This window comes from Lissotriton vulgaris, chromosome 4_1 (genome assembly GCF_964263255.1).
Source record: "Lissotriton vulgaris chromosome 4_1, aLisVul1.2, whole genome shotgun sequence".
Lineage (NCBI taxonomy): Eukaryota > Metazoa > Chordata > Amphibia > Caudata > Salamandridae > Lissotriton > Lissotriton vulgaris.
Genome location: NC_141691.1, coordinates 612,464,625 through 612,483,691, shown reverse-complemented (window position 1 = coordinate 612,483,691; position 19,067 = coordinate 612,464,625). Strand labels below are relative to the sequence as shown.

General features: G+C 50.0%; 1 protein-coding gene across 1 annotated transcript in view; it reads left to right on the top strand.

Annotated features, from left to right (window-relative positions):
- VPS41 (VPS41 subunit of HOPS complex) overlaps window positions 1-19,067 on the top strand; it is an 876,961-nt gene that overhangs the window by 461,239 nt on the left and 396,655 nt on the right. The window contains exon 8 of the mRNA XM_086964855.1: window positions 5,316-5,435. Coding sequence (XP_086820981.1) covers window positions 5,316-5,435 — 120 coding nt within the window. The remainder of the gene's footprint in view (window positions 1-5,315; window positions 5,436-19,067) is intronic.

Here is a 19,067-nt window from a genome sequence, read left to right as displayed (position 1 = left end):
TGGGTGTTTTAGATAGCAACAGAGTGTCGTCTGCAAACATAATTGCGGGCACCCTGTTGCCATTTAGTTTGGGGGCGTCAGTGTAGTCGGTGGCGTTGAGATGGGCGATTACCCCGTTGACGAAGAGGCAGAACAGGGTTGGCGCCAGCACACAGCCCTGTCTTACCCCTCTGCCAACGGGGAATCTCTCAGTCAGTTCCCCCGCCCTCCCACACCTCACACGGGCATAGTTATTGTGGTGCAGCCTCTGCAAGATCAGTAGGATATCTGGGGGCACACCCATCTCTGCTAGGACACTCCACAGTTTCCCCCTGGGCACCAGGTCGAAGGCGGCCCGAAGGTCCACAAAAATTGTGTACAAACTGCCGCCCTCGAACTTCGCTGTCTTCCAGTAGATCAAATTTAGTCTAAAAACCTGGTCCACTGTGGATACCCCCTTCCTAAATCCTGCCTGATAGGGACTAAGGGCACCCGCCTCCTCCATCCAATCCTGAAGCCTGTTCAGCAGAACCCTGCCGAACAGCTTCTGTGCTACGTCTATCAGACTAATTGGTCTGTAATTGGCTGGGAGGAGGGGCGATCCCTTTTTGAAAATAGGGACCACCTCAGCCCCCAGCCAAGTAGTAGGGATTTCCATACCGCTGAGGACACCATTAAAAAGAGCCGCAAGGTAAGGCGCCCAGACGGTGGGCTCCTGTTTAAACAGGTCCCCAGGAAGCCCATCCAGTCCCGGCGCCTTCCCCGAGGCCAGACCTGAGATGGCAGCAGTAACCTCACCTAATGTTATTGGATCCCCTCTAAAACCCGTCCTCTCCACTTCAATAGGAGCAGAGAGTTCTCCCGGCTCGGAGCTATACAGGGACTGGAAATGGGCCTGCCACACTCCAGGAGCTATATTGGGCTCTAATGCCGAGTGTAAACTCCCTGATCCCCCATTCACGGTCCTCCAGAACAGGCGTTGGTCTTGGATCGCTAGTGCCTTGGTGAGTTCTTCCCACTTGGTCTCCTCCCATTCTACTTTAGCCTGAACAAGAAGCTTCTTATAGGCTTGCCTGCTATATTTAAGACGTTCCCCTCCTATGCCCTCCTTAATTACTCCAAGGAGTTCTGTTTTGGCCCGCCTACATGCTGTATTGTACCACTGATTTTTGCCTTGGCACCTCTCCCTAGGCTTCCGTGCGCTGCAAGTGAAATGGGGTGCCGCAACTTTTATAAGTTCCTCATGGGCTTCAAACAGTCTGCTCTGTGAATCTCTGTTGTTTTCCTCAATGTCAAGGCTCCCCATGATTTCCAAGATGGGAGTGATCTCCGCATAGAGCAGAGGGAGTTTATCCTTATTTGTAACCATATGCTCCCACCTTATTCTTCTCCTACTATTGTCCAGGAGAAGCGTGGGGTTATTCCCTTCCTCATAAGACACTGGAGCTTGGGGACCTGGGTGAACAAGGTCAAGCTCAAGGGTGTTGTGGTCACTGTCAGTTCTGTCCATCACCCTGAAGTCCTGTATTGCTGGCCACCTCACTATTTGGACCAAAACGTAGTCCAAATGGGATTCTCTCCCCCGTCTATTGTAGGTATTTTTGCTGGGTATGTCGGATTTCATTCGCCCATTACAGGCTCTGAGTCCGAACCTTAGCGTGAGGGCAGTAATTTGGAGTGCTAAAGGGGTCCAGGCTTTCGGGGGTGGAGCTTCCACCAGTGGTACTGCCCACCTAGCCTCTTCTTCCGATGAGAAGCCTTCAAGAAGGCCGGGGAGTGGCTCAAAGTGAGAATTAAAATCCCCACCCACCACATAGTATGAATCAGTCGGCAGTTCAGATAAAAAATTCGAAAGTTCATCAATGGTTGGTGATTCCTTTGCCATTCCCATCGGCCTGGAGTAAATATTGACCAGAAGAAGTTTGGCTTTATTTGGCCATGTTAGTAAAACCAAAAGGATATCATCAGAGTTGAGTGGCTGCCGTATGGCCACACAGCCCAAGTGAGCTGCGATCCATGTCGTAAGCCCCCCTGATGGGCGGCCTTTGCCTTCCCACCTTGCTGGGATGGAGAATGATGAATAGCCTTGATGACCGTAATCCTCTCTCGCCCAGGTTTCTTGGAACATGCATATGTCACCAGTTTCTATGTAGTTTACCCAGTCCGGCTCTTCCAGCTTATTGGCCAATCCCGCGATGTTCCAGCAGATTAGCTTTAGATGGTCGGGAGTGGCGGGTGCCGTGCCTTCAGGGTTAGAGGGAGTATTTCCGGGCCCCACTTCTATTGCAGGGCCTGGGGCTAAAGCAGCAGGAGATGGCACAGAAAGTCTAAGCGCACCATTGTCCACAAAAAGAGGGACCCTGTCTGTCCCCTCATCTCCGGCTACACTGTCGGTGATTAGATGAAAAGATTCGCCTTTGCCGTGGTCAGGGTCCGCTGTGTTTTTCAATGGGCCAGGGGTTGTGCCAGGGGCCACATTGGGCAGTTCGAGGAGACCGCAGGAACCATTATCCCTGGTCACTGGCTTATAAACAGTGAGTCAGTCAACCCCGTCCAAGCCACTCAAGCAGTTGAATCGATTAAAGTGGCAGAAGGGTGTGTCCGGCGGTTGGAAATGTGGGCGTTGTGCATAGCCTTTATGTCTACGTCTATGTTCCACCCTTGTCCAATCATCATACAGTGGAGCCTGATGCCTACGAGTGGGGGGGAAGAAGAAAGAAACTGGGAGGGTCTGTATAGTAGAATCCAGAAATCTGTTTACTCCTCCACAAATGTGCAGAACAGTGCCCGGGTCTTTAAAAGTTACTAGAATACAGTCCCCTATTATGGTTTTTCTGGTCTTCCCTACCCATGGGACCCTTCTCAAGATGATAATCTCATTGTTAAAATGGGATGGTAGGGGCCGGTTCCAGTTGAGCCATTTGATGACCTTTTTCTTAAGGGATTGATAATCCTCGTTTTCCCCTGCTCTAAGGTGAGGGGCACCCGCTAGAACCACTGTTAAACTATTGGCGGGAGGTCTGGCCTCCGTGGTCTGGGAGTTGGCCGGGGTGGAGAATGTGGAGAGGCGTTAACCTCTACTTGTTCTATTCCAGTAGTCTCCGTATGGGATCTGTGAGAGGCATGATCTGCTGGTTGTGTGGGTCTGTTGCTTTGGTTGTTATGCTGTGCCTGGAGTGGAATGGCCATAAGAGGTTGCAGAGGAGCGGCAGTTGGCGGATTCCGGGGGGGGGGGCTTTATTGACAGTTGTGACAGCTTCAGTTTTTGAAGGGTCCCCGCCAGAAGGATAAGTTCCCACTAGCTTTGTTTGCTTACTTACTAAGGTGTTCAAAGTAGTAAGGGATGTTTCTAATAAAGTGAGCCTGATCTCAACTTTTTTCAGACTATCGCTAATGGGCTGCAGGAGGGAGCGGAATAGAAATTCGATACTCCCTGGGGCAGTAGGAGGAAGGATTAAGTTCGATATGTTAGCCTCTGGTTCTTTGGTGGTAACAACTATGGTGGGGCTTAGAGGCTTAGGAGGTGGAATGGTGGGCACTATCTCAATAGCCTTCCCCGGTAGGAGGCTGTTAGTGTGTTTCTTGCCAAAGTCAAGATGTGATATTTTAGTTTTCCCCCGTCCCCCGGCTGCCTTGCGTGCACGTTTACTAGGCGGGGGCCTATGCAACTCTGCCACTGCATTTGGTTTTGACTTAGTTTTCTTCGCTATCTGCATAGGGGGCGTTTGGGTTACCAGATTCACGGGGGTGAGAGATGACTCTTGGGGGGCTGACTCTGCATTTTTTCCGGGTGCTCTCCCTGGGGTGGGTGACATTTCCCTTAACAGGAGGGGGAAGTCCTCGAGTGTCGGGTTATTTGAGCTGCTAGGGGGCGTGCCTTCCTGTTGGGAGCTTGGGTAGGGGATGATATCATTAAATGGTCTGTTTTTCATGGATTCAATGGAGCGTCTGCGCTCCGCCCTACGTTTCTCTAGTGAGCTTTCCTTGCCCACATCTCCTTTAGCAGTTTTAAAATAATTGTCCAAAGTCCCTGCGCTAGAGGCCCCATCCCTTGATGGGGTTTCTCGTGATGGTGGCGAGGGCATGACTTACTTATATTGGAGAGTGGGATCAAGGGAATGGGCCCGGCCCGACCTCCGACGGCCACAGACGGTCCCGCCCTTGTCCCGGGCTTCTCCCGGCGCCCTCCCGCGCGCTCCCGCGCTGCTGAACACTCAACTGGATATATACTAGCGGAGGAGGTATGGGAGGGGCCTGCGAGGAGAGTAGCTCTACTATAGGCTATATGGAAGTCCCAGCGGAATATGAGGCAGGTGGGGCTGGGCGGGGTGGTCAGGGAGAGCGGGCCAGCTGGAATCGGCCTGGGCAACCCGGGACTCCTGGGAAACTGAGTCCGGGTTGCTGCTCGCAGCCCTGTCACACACTCGCCGCCCAACACGAACTGCAGCCTCGGTGAGTGCCCTCCAGCGACGCGGGACCCGCGAAGCGGGTTCCGCTAGTTGTAGGAAGATGGTCCGTGGCAACAAGAGTCAAACTGGCGTCCTTTCGAGTCCCAGAGCAAATGGGAGTCCCAGCGGAATATGAGGCAGGTGGGGCTGGGCGGGGCGGTCAGGGAGAGCGGGCCAGCTGGAATCGGTCTGGGCAACCCGGGACTCCTGGGAAACTGAGTCCGGGTTGCTGCTCGCAGCCCTGTCACACACTCGCCGCCCAACACGAACTGCAGCCTCGGTGAGTGCCCTCCAGCGACGCGGGACCCGCGAAGCGGGTTCCGCTAGTTGTAGGAAGATGGTCCGTGGCAACAAGAGTCAAACTGGCGTCCTTTCGAGTCCCCAAAGTGCTATGTACAATGTTTCTTTCACCAGAATGTATCATTGTAATCAAATTTCCGAATGCTGATTAATTTTATTATTTTGCCCTCCTAAAATGTCCATACTTTCATGGCTACCAGTACATACGTTGCACTGTCATTCTATGTCGCACAGAGTTTGGCTATGGCGATGGACTCTGATTTGGGGGGTAGGTGGGGGGGGGGGGGATTTTAAGTGTTGTGAAAACACTGAATTCAAATATGATATGGTGCTTATTGATTTGTGCATCCTCACTTACGTCCCTCTTATTGAACAGTGGACATTAAGGTGTGGGTGTGCCACCATTTGGTTCCTTCCAGCTACCTCTAATGCTATTTTGGGGTAAGACTTACATTTTGTGCTTCTGTCTCTACCGTAAACCCAGTAGACCACATGAATGGTGTTAGTTGCCATTTAGGTACAAGCCTATACAATGTAGGACATATTCAGTAACTAAACCACATACATTTTCTATTTTTTTCTCAACAGTTATTGTTATATGACAGAACCTGGCTAAACAGATGGAAAACATCTGTCTTGCACGAAGGAGAAGGAAGCATAACCAATGTGAAATGGAGAGGGAACCTAATTGCTTGGGCAAATTCAATGGTAAGGCAAATTGTGTAACTTCATATCTGTCTGTCAATCTATCTATTCAATTCTATCTATTGTTGAGGAACCAGCTCCAGGTCAACTTGGACTCGCGAGCCCAAGATGAGCCGAGCTTTCATGTGGCTTCTGCCTGCCACTAACTCTATACCCTCATTCACTAAGAAGTGATATAGCATAAACATTCAATGTCAAAAGGGAGAGAAAGAGATTGCCATCTGTTATCTGAAATGCACAATGAGAAACCAGAAAGCCTGGGATCAATTCTGGTTCCTCCGCTTGAGTAAATTGTGTGATCTTAGGCAAATATTTGATTACATTGAGCTTCCTTTTTCTTCATTATCACGTGTAAGAGCGCCTTTAAATATGTGAGCTCAGCTTCTGCACTGTAGAAACATCTCTTGTGTTTGATTTAATAAACTATAATGTTACTCCATGTATAATAAGAACCTAGGCCACATATATAGTATTGATGACAACTGATGTGCGTTGTATCCAACTAATGGCATTGGCACTAGGGTTGCAGGTGTTTGGTAGGACAAGAATGTCTCTAACTTCATATTTAAAAACTATCACTTAAAAAAAAATATTTCACTGCAGTGATATAATCTGATGTAGTAAGGTGAAATGTTTCTGCATGTTAAAGAAATACACTTTCGCAATTTGAAGAGTCTGTATCATAGTTTTAATGATGTTAGTTGCATGATTTACATGCTTTCTGTTTTTAGGGCTTAGCAAGCACTCCCAGAGCCAAGCCAAACGCTTTGCTCGTTCTGGCTGAGCTCTCCTTGTAAATTTGTTGACTTGCCCGCCTCTAATATATAGATCTGTTTGTATTTTACAAAATGTAATATTATCCTTGAACTGCCTCAGATTATTAACTGTTCTCCTCTATCCATGAGAGGTTAAGCTTACATCCTTGCGAAAATCTTTTTGTTTAAGCCAGCACCCAAAGTGTGACCTCTTAAATTTTACCAGCAAATTCCAGAACCTCAAGGTACTCGAAATATGTTATCCACTAAGAACATTGGTTTCTACTCAAAGGGGCATCAAACGTGGCATGCATATCTTGGCTGTATTTAACCAGGCGATTATACCTACTTAGGGGAACGGCTATTTATTCAAATGAAAATCTTGAATGTACCTAAGTTTCCTTCACTGTAGTCAACAATAAGTACATCAAAAACAGATACATCCATCCTTTAACATTTTTTCTATGGACTTTCTCCTCTATTGGAGAACCCCCACCACTAACCCGTTTTAGGGAACAGCCACAGCAAACATCAAACAACCACAGAGAACATGAAACTCCAATTAACAAGGCTGGGTGACTGCAGTAGGATTGTAGCTAGAGTATTAATCTCTGAATGACTTCCAAATTACCAGTATTTTTCACCACAGACCCCTTCTCCAACAGGCCATGTCGGGGTTATCCCAGATTCTAGATATCGCTTCCATTCAGCAATTAATCAAGCAATCTCCCATCATGGAGACGGAACCCTCTAATCTGGTACATCAGCTACAGAACTTGAGGTCTGGCGTGGCCCATAGCAATGACGTAGCAGACAATACAAATGAATACCATGCTCTTTGCAGACAACTATCTCAATTCAGTTATGCAGTTATACATCCTGCCATGAACTCACCTTTTCCTGTGTTAATCCAGCCAACGCCGAAGTGGAGAGAAAGCAAGAAACTATCAAAGGCTGACCATGTGCTCATAGCGTGCCATATTCGTGCAGGTTATGTAAATGTACAGGAATTTATGTAGCGTAAATCACCGAGCGGTTTCTAAGCGCTTGCTTAGGGAACCCGTCCTGGTATTCCCCTGTGAGATAACCCCAACAGGGTATCCGCAAGGTGAAAGCCAGGCATCCCGCCACGAGGGGCCGTTGTGGAGATTAAGCAAGCTATTGCCCAGAGTCGCAGAGTGTGAACCCGTGAATCGAGTAGGCACCGGAGCGAGAATTTTCAAGTCCATGGACATTTTTAGGACTCAAGACCCCCCCCCCCCGAGCCGGGAATTGAACCCTGGTCCCAGGCTGACCTCTGCTTCCAGGTCTGCCTCCTCTAACCAGTGAGCCACACTTCTCCATGTCTAATATATATATGTGATCATTGCTTTTAATGAAACAAGAGGACTGCCATCCTTGATGAACTAATGCCTGCTCTGTACAAGAGACAAGCGGTTGCAGTTGGCCCCAACACCTGAAATAAATGCATCTGAAAGAAACAGGTTAGTATTTGATTCCTTACCTTAGAATATCCCCAGGCGTCAGACTGGATCCGGAAATGTTTGCGTAGCAGTACCCTTGCGTGTCGGTAGGCGTCGTCCGTGGCTCCGCGTCCATTGTCGGCGTCGTGGGCGCCGTGATGACGTCGTCGGAGTACTTAGACGCCGCCTCCGCGCGCTGACGTCAGTTCTTCTTTTCTCCGCGCCAGCAGCGCAGATCCAGAAAAGTGGTACCTTAGTCGATTTTTGACTAACTTTTTTACGATCCCTTTTGATCATTTTCGAAGTCTTCGACTCCGAACGGTGCCAGTAGGGATGCCTGGATTTAAACCCTGTGAGGACTGTGACCGACTGATGTCGGTAACTGACCCTCACCGCCGGTGCCTTCACTGTCTCGGCGTCGACCACGACGACAAGGCCTGCCCCGACTGCCGAGCCCTGACATCGAAAGCTAGGCGGGAGCGGTCCCGCAAGCGGCTCGAGCTCCGGCAGTCAGCCCCGTGCCGCGAGAGGTCCCGGTCCAGACGGAGGTCGAGGGACCAGTCGCGGGGTCAGAGCCATCATAGCTCCGGGAGTCACCATCACTCTTCAGGCTCGAAGTCGTCAGGTAAGCACAAGAAGTCGAAGAGACGTCATCGCTCTTCCGACTCCCCTGGACGCTCGCGGGACGCGGCCGTGGGTTCGGGTGACACCGCTCACGCGGCTCCGTCTGAGTCGCAGGCGTCGCGGCCTGCCCCATACCCTCCGGTCCCTGGGCAGCAAGCGACGCCGAAGGAGATCGAGCGCTTCCTCATGGCCATGAGGGCCCTCTCTCCTCCGACGGGCTCCACGGCGCCTTCGGGCCCAGCGGACCCATCTGGGGGCCCTAGCGGGTCGGGTGCTTCGTCCCCGACGCCGCCGACGCCTTCTGGCCCGGCGCCGCAGGGCCCCACTGGATCCGCTTCCAGATCCGGGTCGTCGCCGGTTGACCTGACGACCTCACCCGCGCCGGTTCCTAGGGTGTCACCTCCGGCGCCGCCTTCGGGCGACGCCATCCCCGATGCCTCCATCGATCCTGTTCCGGCGTCGGAACGGCGCCGCTCTCGACGCCGCTTGGAGAGTTCTACTTCAACGGACCGGCCCCATCCTTTGACAACCCTGATTTTCAGGAGATGGGAGATGAGGCGTATTGGGAGGGGTCTGAGGACCCTCTGACACGTGATTGTCAGTCCCAGCAGGACTGGACAGGTGAACTTGGGGAGTATTGGGAGGGGTGTGAGGACCCTCTGACACGTGATTGTCAGTCCCAGCAGGACTGACAGGTGAACTTGGGGATGCCAGTGGTCTGGACACTTCGCCAGACACTGGTTTTGTCTCACCCCCTGCCGTGGCTACGGAGGAGGGGGCAACCTACAGTGTGGTGTTGACGTGGGCGGCCAGGGCTTTGGGCCTTGAGCTCCCCGTCGCGGCCGTGAGGACTAACCTCCTCACTGAGGTCCTTAAACGGCAGTCAAGCTCGGCTGAGGCTCTGCTGCCGTTTAATGAGGCCTTGCTTGACGTTCTTTTGGGCACTTGGTCCAGGCCCGCTACAGGTCCGCCTGTAGATAGGAACGTGGCCAGACGCCACCGCCCAGCCCCGGGCAACCCTTGTTTTCTCTCCACCCATCCCACTCCCGAGAGCCTGGTCATCCAGGCCTCCAACTCCCAGATTGCATTCCTGACGGCTCCGCCCGATCGGGAATCCAAGAGGTACGAGCAATACGGCTAAAAGGTATTCTCCTCCCTGAGTTTGGGACTGCGGTCTTCCAACACCGCGTGCCTCTTGGGCCGCTACACCCACTCTCTGTGGGACGCGGTCGCGAACGTGCTGCCAGAATGCCCGGCGGAGGTCAAGGCTAAACTCGCCCAAACCCTTGCGGAGGATCGACACGCGGCACATTATTCCACCCTGTGTGGGCTGGATACCACTGACTCACTGGGCAGGGCGATGACAAGGCAGACCATGCGCTTGAGCGCTTTAAGGACTCCAGGGTTACGGCCAAGTCCTTGGGCCTCTCGGCCCCACGCCAGCAAACGGGTGCCTTTCGCTTCTTTCGTGGCCAAGGAAGGGGCGCCCCCACACGTGCTGCCAGCCACGCACCGCAGACTAATTTCCAACGTGGTGGCGGCTGTGGAATCCACCGTGGCGGTGGTCGGGGACAACGGCGAGGTCAGTCCACACCTGCCCCTGCAGCATCCGCCTCAAAACCCTCCTAGTCCGTGCTTTCAGGCCCATGTGACGCCAGTGGGGGGCAGGGTTCGCCATCACCTCCTCCACTGGCGCACTGTCACATCGGACAGGTGGGTGCTGCAAATCGTCCGAAGGGGCTACTCCCTCCCCTTCGAGGCGATCCCTCCAGCCCCGCCACTGCAATTCCCTCTGCGTGTCGGGGGATCACTTGCGACTTCTGCAGGAGGAAGTTACAGCCCTCTTGGCCAAGGGGGCCATCGAGCGCTTTCCTGGGCCAGAAGTAGGGTGTGGTTGCTACTCCCACTACTTTCTGATACCCAAGAAGGGCAAAGGGGGCCTACGCCCTATATTGGATCTACGGAACGTCAACAGCTTCCTCCGGAAGGAGAAGTTCAAAATGCTGACACTGGCTCAGGTCTTAGCTGCCCTGGACCCAGGAGACTGGATGGTAGTGTTGGACTTGCAGTTCGCTTATTTCCACATCCCCGTCCTGCCGGCCCACCGGCGCTACCTGCGGTTCACAGTAGGCCACGAGCACTTTCAGTATATCGTGCTCCCCTTCGGCCTTACCAGCGCCCCACGGGTGTTCACGAAGGTGATGGCGGTGGTCGCAGCTCATCTGCGCAGGTTAGGGGTTTCAGTCTTCCCCTACCTCGACGACTGGTTGTTTAAGGCGGGCTCGCCCCGGACAGTCGTCAGCCACCTCCAGACGACGGCAGACCTCCTGCACCAGCTGGGGTTCTCCATCAATGTGCCGAAGTCACTCCTGTGCCCCTTCCCAGAAGCTCCTCTTCATCGGAGCAGTTCTCGACTCGGCGCAGTTTCGGGTTTATCCTCCCGAACAGCGGGTTCGGGATATTCAGGCTCTGGTTCCGATCTTTCAGCCTTTATCTAGAGTCTTGGTCAGGTTGACGCTGCGGCTCCTGGGGCTGATGGCCTCCTGCATCCTTCTGGTGCATCACGCCCGATGGCGGATGCAGGCTCTGCAGTGGGACCTGAAGTTTCAGTGGGCCCAGCATCAGGGCAACCTGTCCGACCATGTCCTGATCTCGGAGTGCACTGAGAGACAGCTGCAGTGGTGGCTCACGGACCGCGATTGGGTCAGCGGCAAATCCCTCTCCCTTCTTCAACCGGAGCACGTAGTTGTGACAGACGCGTCCCTCCAGGGCTGGGGAGGCCACATGGGAGAGGCGGAGATCAGAGGCCTCTGGTCTCCGGCGGAGTCCCGGCTCCATATTAACCTTTTGGCGCTGCGGGCGATTCGTCTAGCACTAAAGGCATTCCTCCCCTCTGTCCGGGGGAGTGTAGTGCAGGAGTTCACGGACAACAGCACTGCCATGTGGTACTGCAACAAACAGGGCGGGGTGGGGTCGTGGGCCCTCTGCTAGGAGGCTCTGCGCCTCTGGCAGTGGCTGGAACATCAGGGCGTGACCCTTGTGGTTCAACACCTGGCAGGTTCTCTGAACGCCAGGGTGGACAAACTCAGCCGCCGGTGCATGATGGATCACGAATGGCGTCTGAACACGGACGTGGCGCAAGGTCTCTTTCTGCAGTGGGGAGAGCCTTGGTTAGATCTATTCACCACCGAAGAGAACGCGCAATGTCATCAGTTCTGCGCGTTGGAATTTCCAAGGCGCCACTCGCTCGGAGGCGCTTTTCGTCGCGAGTGGAGTTGCGGTCTGTTGTATGCCTTTCCGCCTATACCACGTCTGCCCAGAGGGCTGAAGAAGATCAAATGCGACCGGGCCCAAGTCATCCTTGTGGCTCTGGACTGGGCACGAAGGTACTGGTATCCCGAGCTACTCAGTATGTCAGTCGATCCCCCGGTTCGTATGCCTCTTCAGGAGGACCTTCTGTCGCAGCAGCAGGGGACGGTCCTCCACTCGAACCTGTCCAGTCTCCACCTCCATGCTTGGAGATTGAGCGGCGACAGTTGAGGCCATTTGACTCGTCTCCTGAAGTCTGTAATGTTATTCTGGCAGCCAGGCGTCCCTCCACAAAGTCGGTATACGCCTGCAGGTGGAACAGATTTGTGGTATGGTGCACAGCAAAGGCTGTGGATCCTCTCTCTGCCCCTCTTTCTGAGGTTCTTCTCTTCCATTTTTTTCTTGCCCAGCAGGGATCTGCTCTGGACACTATCAAGGGCTAGCTTTCTGCCCTTTCAGCCTTTCTAAGGCTGCCTGATCAACCTTCTTTGTTCAAGTCCCCTATTGTAACTCGTTTTCTGAAAGGCATCACGCACATGTTTCCCCCTGTTCCGTTTGTGATGCCTCAGTGAGACTTGAACCTTGTTCTTACCTATCTGATGTGCGCTCCCTTTGAGCCACTTCACAACTGTCCTCTCCGCCTTCTGACTCTGAAGACTGCTTTCCTGGTTGCCATCACCTCTGCCAGGAGAGTGAGTGAGCTCCAGGCTCTTTCATCCAAACCTCCTTTCCTTTCTGTACATCGGACAAGGTTGTGTGCTCTTTCCTGCCCAAGGTTGTCACGGCCTTCCACATCGGAAAGTCTATCACCTTGCCCACCTTCTTTCCGCCACCGCACCCCTCAAAAGAGGAAGAGCAGCTCCACCGGCTGGACCCAAAACATGCGCTTTCGTTCTATCTAGATCGCACACGACAGTTCCGAGTGGATGGCCAACTCTTTGTTGGTTACGTGGGCGCTAAGAAGGGACGGGCGGTACACAAGCGGACCATCTCTCAGTGGGTCGTCTTGTGTATCAAGGCTTGTTACTCCTTGGCGAAGAAGGAGCCTCCTGTTGGGCTGAAGGCCCATTCCACTCGGCCAACGGCGGCTACCACTGCCCTGGGCCGGGGAGTCCCCTTGCAGGACATCTGTCAGGCGGCTACGTGGGCATCGCTGCACATGTTTGCAAGACACTACTGCCTGGACAGCCAAGTCCGGAGGGATGGCTTTTTTGGCCGTTCCGTCCTCCAGGACTTTCTGGTGTGATTATTGGTTCGCAGACCCACCACCGGGGTTGGTATTGCTGGGGTATCTATTCTAAGGTAAGGAATCTAATACTAACCTGTTTCTTTCAGATGAACAAGTTACTTACCTTCGGTAACGATATATCTGTAAGAAACAGTAGTTAGTATTAGATTCCTTACCGCCCCGCCCATCCTCCCCGTTCTGCGAACCGATATCTAGGGTTAAGGTCTTCCCTTTCAGGGCTCTAGTTTCAATGGCACCAGTGTTGGTTTTTAACATGGCTCTGTGTTTCTGTCGCGGAAAAGCTGTGTCTAAGAATTGACGTCAGCGCGCGGAGGCGGCGTCTAAGTACTCCGACGACGTCATCACGGCGCCCACGACGCCGACGACGGCCGCAGAGCCGCGGACGAGCCTACCGAGGCGCAAGGGTACTGCTACGCAAAAATCTCCGTATCCAGTCTGACGCCTGGGGATATTCTAAGGTAAGGAATCTAATACTCACTACTGTTTCTTACAGATATATTGTTACCGAAGGTAAGTAACTTGTTCTTTTAGTTGCATGACTCCACTAAACAGAGCCTAAAAATGCAAGTGGGCTACCTAAAAGGAAGCCTATCTACACCAAAGCCTCTTATTCCAAAGACCAAATGGACTCAGGTAAATAGTGACCAAAAAGGATGTTTGTGATGATAAGACATGCCCCCAACTACTGCAAATGTAATAATACATGATGGAGTAGTGCTTAAAATTTGCAGTTCCTTTTATGCCAAGAAAATACAGAAAAAAGCATTCCGACCGATTCGGTTCCCGAATGCTTTCCGAACGACTCTGATTGGGGGGAGTCCGACCGAGCGATGTGGATGCATCTAGATGCTTCCGGAAACAATTCGGTAGGACTCCCATTGACTTCAATGTGAGCCTGCTATAGGACCCCAAAGACAGAATCTGACAGCTGTTTAGTTTCGGGCAAACCAAATTGGAATGGCTGTCCGAACCAGTCATCGTAATCGCTCGAGTCCATGGAGCTGTTCGATTCCGCTCTGAAATGCTTGATCTGTCCAAATGCCTTTCAGAACCGATTCAGACAGCCCTTACAGTTTCTGGGCATCGTAATCGGTCGTTCTGAACTGTGTACGATTCAGAAACAAGGGTTCCGGATTGAATTCGGCAAACCCGAAACCGATTTGGAGCCCTTCTGAATGGGATCGTAATCAACCCCTTTGTGTCTGTTTTCCTCATGCCTATGTAGGATATTGTACCCAATTGCACACGTATGATGAGTTGACATGAATTTACACTCTTTAGTTATGCTTAAATATTTAAGCTACATAGGTGGCCTGATACCTGCCTCCTCTTAAGCGGACCTTCCAGTACTTTCTGGCTGGGTGCTCATGAATTCCTCATTATCCCTAAGAGAAATACCTGAAAGTCTAATAACAAGATAACCCTGCTGCTTAAAAAGCCGTCAGAATATCATATCATCCAGATGTGAATAATTGCCCACATATTAGACCTCTCATTCATAGCAAAATGTTTTCCAAGTTCGGTGGCAGTGAAACTGTGCAAAGCATTCTTGAAAGCTAGCGTGCTAGGAGAATAACCATGTGCCATTGTATCTGACAGCAGCACCAAAACAATCACTTCCATTGGTTGATGATACAATATCCATCCTTGGTTAAGGCTATTTTGCCTGCTTGGTGTCTGGACTCCACACTAAATACCCAGACTCTTCTAAACATGGAGGCAACCCATTGGTGTTCCAGAAACTGTTTTCAGATGTTTCACCTTCGTCCCCCAGGACCACACACAGATTAGTACATTAAACTTTAAAGTCCTCCTTAGTTCCCTGCATCCTACAGTCCCCCAAGGACTGTCCTTTCCCTCTACTTTTCAGTATTTAAAGGCCCTCCACAGTAAGCTGATTAAGGAAATAACCTACTCTTCACCATAATGCACTCGGCCATCGAGCCTCCAGACGGGACCTTATTTCGGCCCCACCACGAGCAAATTACGGTAAGCCTTGACCTAATGCACTACCCTGGTTCCAACGAGGGCCATTCTCAGTCCAATATGCCTTATGTGCGCCCTCTATATTCTTTCGTTGCAGGCTCGCACGGAAAAGGCACACGCTATTTAGCGCCCTGCGGAGATCACAAGCCTCAATTTATGGTAATGACCCGCTTGCACTCGCCGCCTTCACCCTCACCCTCACTCACTTCCAACCTTCAACCCCTCATGTTTTTTTCACAGGCTAACTTCCATTGAAGCTCCCCGTCAAGCCTACGCTAGAAACGCTAGGCTCCAACGGTAATATTCTGCTCCTTCACTGCGCTTAATCATTGCCTCTGCTTCACCTAGTAGTTTCTAATTCCTGACCAACCTTTTTACAGGTCCAAATTGAACCGACCAAACCGGTTTATTGCCAGTAACTTTCCTGATGCCACGCAAAATTGCTAGGCGAAAACGGTAAATCCGGCAACTCTGTTCCGTTTCAATTTGTTTCTTTCAAACCAGTTATTCGCAAAGCTTATGATATAACTACCTTCTTGTAGGCATCAGCTAAATTGAAACTTGAATGCCAACCGATGTGTGTCAGCCACGTCCGGCCCACTTTGCATCGCCCGTGGTAATTTGAAATCCTTTTATTAAGGTTAGCTCACAACCTTGACGTCCGTCTGGCCAACACTCCCCCACCTTGTCATTTTTTGCACAAGCACCATGTATCCCGTCACCGAGCACTAATCTCAATGTACAACGCGGTATTTCCCACTTAACTCGGTCATCTTCACAATCCAAATACGAGCACATTGCCACCCGTGCCCTTTGGAACAAACAACTGCATGTGCACGTGCTGCACCCTGCATGATAAGAGTGGTTTCTGACTAGCTGTTTAGCCTTTCACTATGTAATTAATTGATGAAAAACCTTCTTCATTTCCCCCTTTTCTTCCTGTTTAAACCCTACAGGCTCACTCAACCAATCAGGCAAAGCTCATTTTAGTCCTGAAGATGATCCCACTATATTGTTGGAGATAGGGATCGAAACGTTCGTCGACTGTTTTGCAGTACTGCTCTTTCTATGATTTACAATTTCCATGGCAGTTACTGTGGGTTTGAGCTTATTTAAATTTTTGCATTGTATTATAAGCCACCCTGCTCTCCTTGTTTGCCTGTAAATTCTTTTTCTTTCTCCCATGTATTGTCTTCCTCTGACTTGGTACAGGCTTGTGCCCAGTTACTAATGTGTGACTTGTCTCACCCTACTCTGCTTATACTCTAAAAATTGTGTTCAAAATAAATGCTTCTAGGTCCGGCTGGACACTGAAGAAGGAAAACACAGTCCTTATCTCAAGCCTGTGAAAATCATTTCTCTAAGTATCCCTAAAGCCTAGGACCTTTGTAAAATATAAATAAATTGTATCTGACAGCAGCACCAAAACAATCACTTCCATTGGTTGATGATACAATATCCATCCTTGGTTAAGGCTATTTTGCCTGCTTGGTGTCTAGACTCCACACTAAATACCCAGACTCTTCTAAACATGGAGGCAACCCATTGGTGTTCCAGAAACTGTTTTCAGATGTTTCACCTTCGTCCCCCAGGACCACACACAGATTAGTACATTAAACTTTAAAGTCCTCCTTAGTTCCCTGCATCCTACAGTCCCCCAAGGACTGTCCTTTCCCTCTACTTTTCAGTATTTAAAGGCCCTCCACAGTAAGCTGATTAAGGACATAACCTACTCTTAACCATAATGCTTAGTATACTCAACTGTACCTCAAGATCACTCCAGATATCACCCACCTCACTGACTACCTGGTTAAAATCCAGAGAATGAATCACATCACTATCTAAAGTTATGCCTTCAAAGGATGGAGTTCATACTTATTCCTCTTTACTATGTAACTAGAAGTCAGCCCTTAATGTTGGTGTAATCTCACCAACCCTAGTGACCCATGCAAAATTACTAAGCTTTGTTCAGCACAGTAAGACTCGACCTTCACATCAAAAATGTGTTAAAAGGCAGCCTCTTTCTATCTTGTTTATTGAGGAACATATCACATCTCTTGCTCAGTGGTTCAAGACCTGGTCATCTCCAGACTTGACTATGGGACTACCCTTCCATTGGACCTCCCAACTAGCTGCCTTACACACTTAAAGACTGTATAACAAGCAGCAGCATGTCCGATTAAGGGCATTCTATAAAGTAAAGAAAGAGTCCCCCTGCTAGAGAGGTAATGTTCCTTAAGGCAGGGCTAGAGTATTTCAATATACATACTTAAGGCAACATATATATAATAATCATATTACCGTCGATATAATGAAAATAACAGATAAAAAGAAGAAATAACCAGCATAGCTTAAGGGCATTCACCACCTTAGTCTTTACCTTGCTGCACTGCTTCTGCTATAAGTCCAGCATACATACAGAATTGCCTGCATGATCTACAGTGTCCTTTGCCTAAACTCTTAATAATAGCTGGCCAACTGTTTTATGAGTGGAGATTTCTAAAAAAGTAACACACCTCGAATCAGTCTTTTTTGGTAGTGCTCCAGCATCCCACAAATTCTCTCCCCTGATTGTCTTGTGACCTGCTCCTGTGCTTTTCCTGGAGAGACCTGTAGACAGTGCTCTACAGAAAGGCCTAACTCATAAGGTTTCACCTTGATTCTTCACAAATATTGTTGGGCTTTAAGAATCATTGATATAGGAACTCTCCACTGGACTCTGCGCCACTGCACTCTGCGCCACTGCACTCTGCGACACTGCACTCTGCGACACTGCACTCTGCGACACCCCACTCTGCGACACCCCACTCTGCGACACCCCACTCTGCGACACCCCACTCTGCGACACCCCACTCTGCGACACCCCACTCTTCACCATCCACTGTATTGGGACCACTGCACTCTACTTTGCACCACTCTATTCTACGCCTGTTCATTCTACGACACTGCATTGTATGCTGCTGAATTCATTGCCACTGCACTCTACGCCACTATACTGTGCAACACTTTAAGCCAGTGCACTCTACACCCATCCACTCTACTCTGTGCCACTCCAGTGTATTCTACTCTACATGGCTCCACAGTATGCCACTTTAATACACAACAATCTCTGCCAGTACACCACTCTGCGCCATTCCACTCTACGCCACTCTCCTCTATGCCACTAACTTTTAGACATGCTGAACAGCAGCCACGCCGGTGTACAACATGGCTAAAACACATTGCCAAGGCCAAACACTCTTGCATAGGCATGGCCTATTGGCTTGGGAAATGCTTCTTAAGTTTTAGAATAGTAAAAGCTCAGTGCTTTCTTTCTGACCTTGCAGTGTTCCATCAGAGCACTGGTCTCAGCACTTTTCTAACATCTCATGAACGACCCTTTTGTGAGTAAAATGGATGTCATCTAACTAATGGAAATTTAGGTTGTGTATAGTTTGTTTCCATGTAAGGAAAGATGTAAATTGCTTTCTTGCTTATTCTGACAGATGTTTATGTAGGCTACACAGATTACAATATTGTTTATTCATTATGCCGCAAGAAGGAGGAACATCAGTGCCATTTACTTATCTGTTCATGTCTAGTTTTCTTGTAAGGAGTCTATCAGCGAACATTTTCATAGCCATGGAAGCAAATCACTTTCTCATTAGTCAGTCAACTAGAAAGGATGCAACACCAATAGGTACCGTTTCCTTTTAAGCTGTCAGGCACATCAGCATCGCTTGCTGCAATTAGAGGAAAGCATGGACCACGGGCCATCTGTCTGATGTATGTGGATTGAGTTGTAAAAGAGGATAATGAGCCGCTTGTGATGCTCACATCTACTGTTGTCCCTGAAGGGCAAGAGAAGGTGACAACCTTGAAAGATTTTAATTTCCTCTCTTCACCCTTCATGTACAAGCTTATTTCAAAAGTCATGATATCAAATCCTAAAATGAATGGTAAGATAATACAACCTGTTCCAAGCATGAATGCTGGTCTTAAATTATCGAGAAGAAAACATAATACTCCGATTCTCACAAAAGTCAGGAATTCAAAGCAGTAAGTCCCGTACAGGTCGTACATTTATTGATTTTTAGCCATTGGCAGAGGTTTTTGACAGTACTGCTTTAAAGTAGCTAGAGTTTTATTTCCCCAAAAGTGATTCTTGATTTATTTTCTTAATTTCCGATTATTCGCAGGTGAAATATTTTACGCATGTGCATATGGACGTGGTGTGCATGTTTGCATGATGAAATACCTTACAATAATG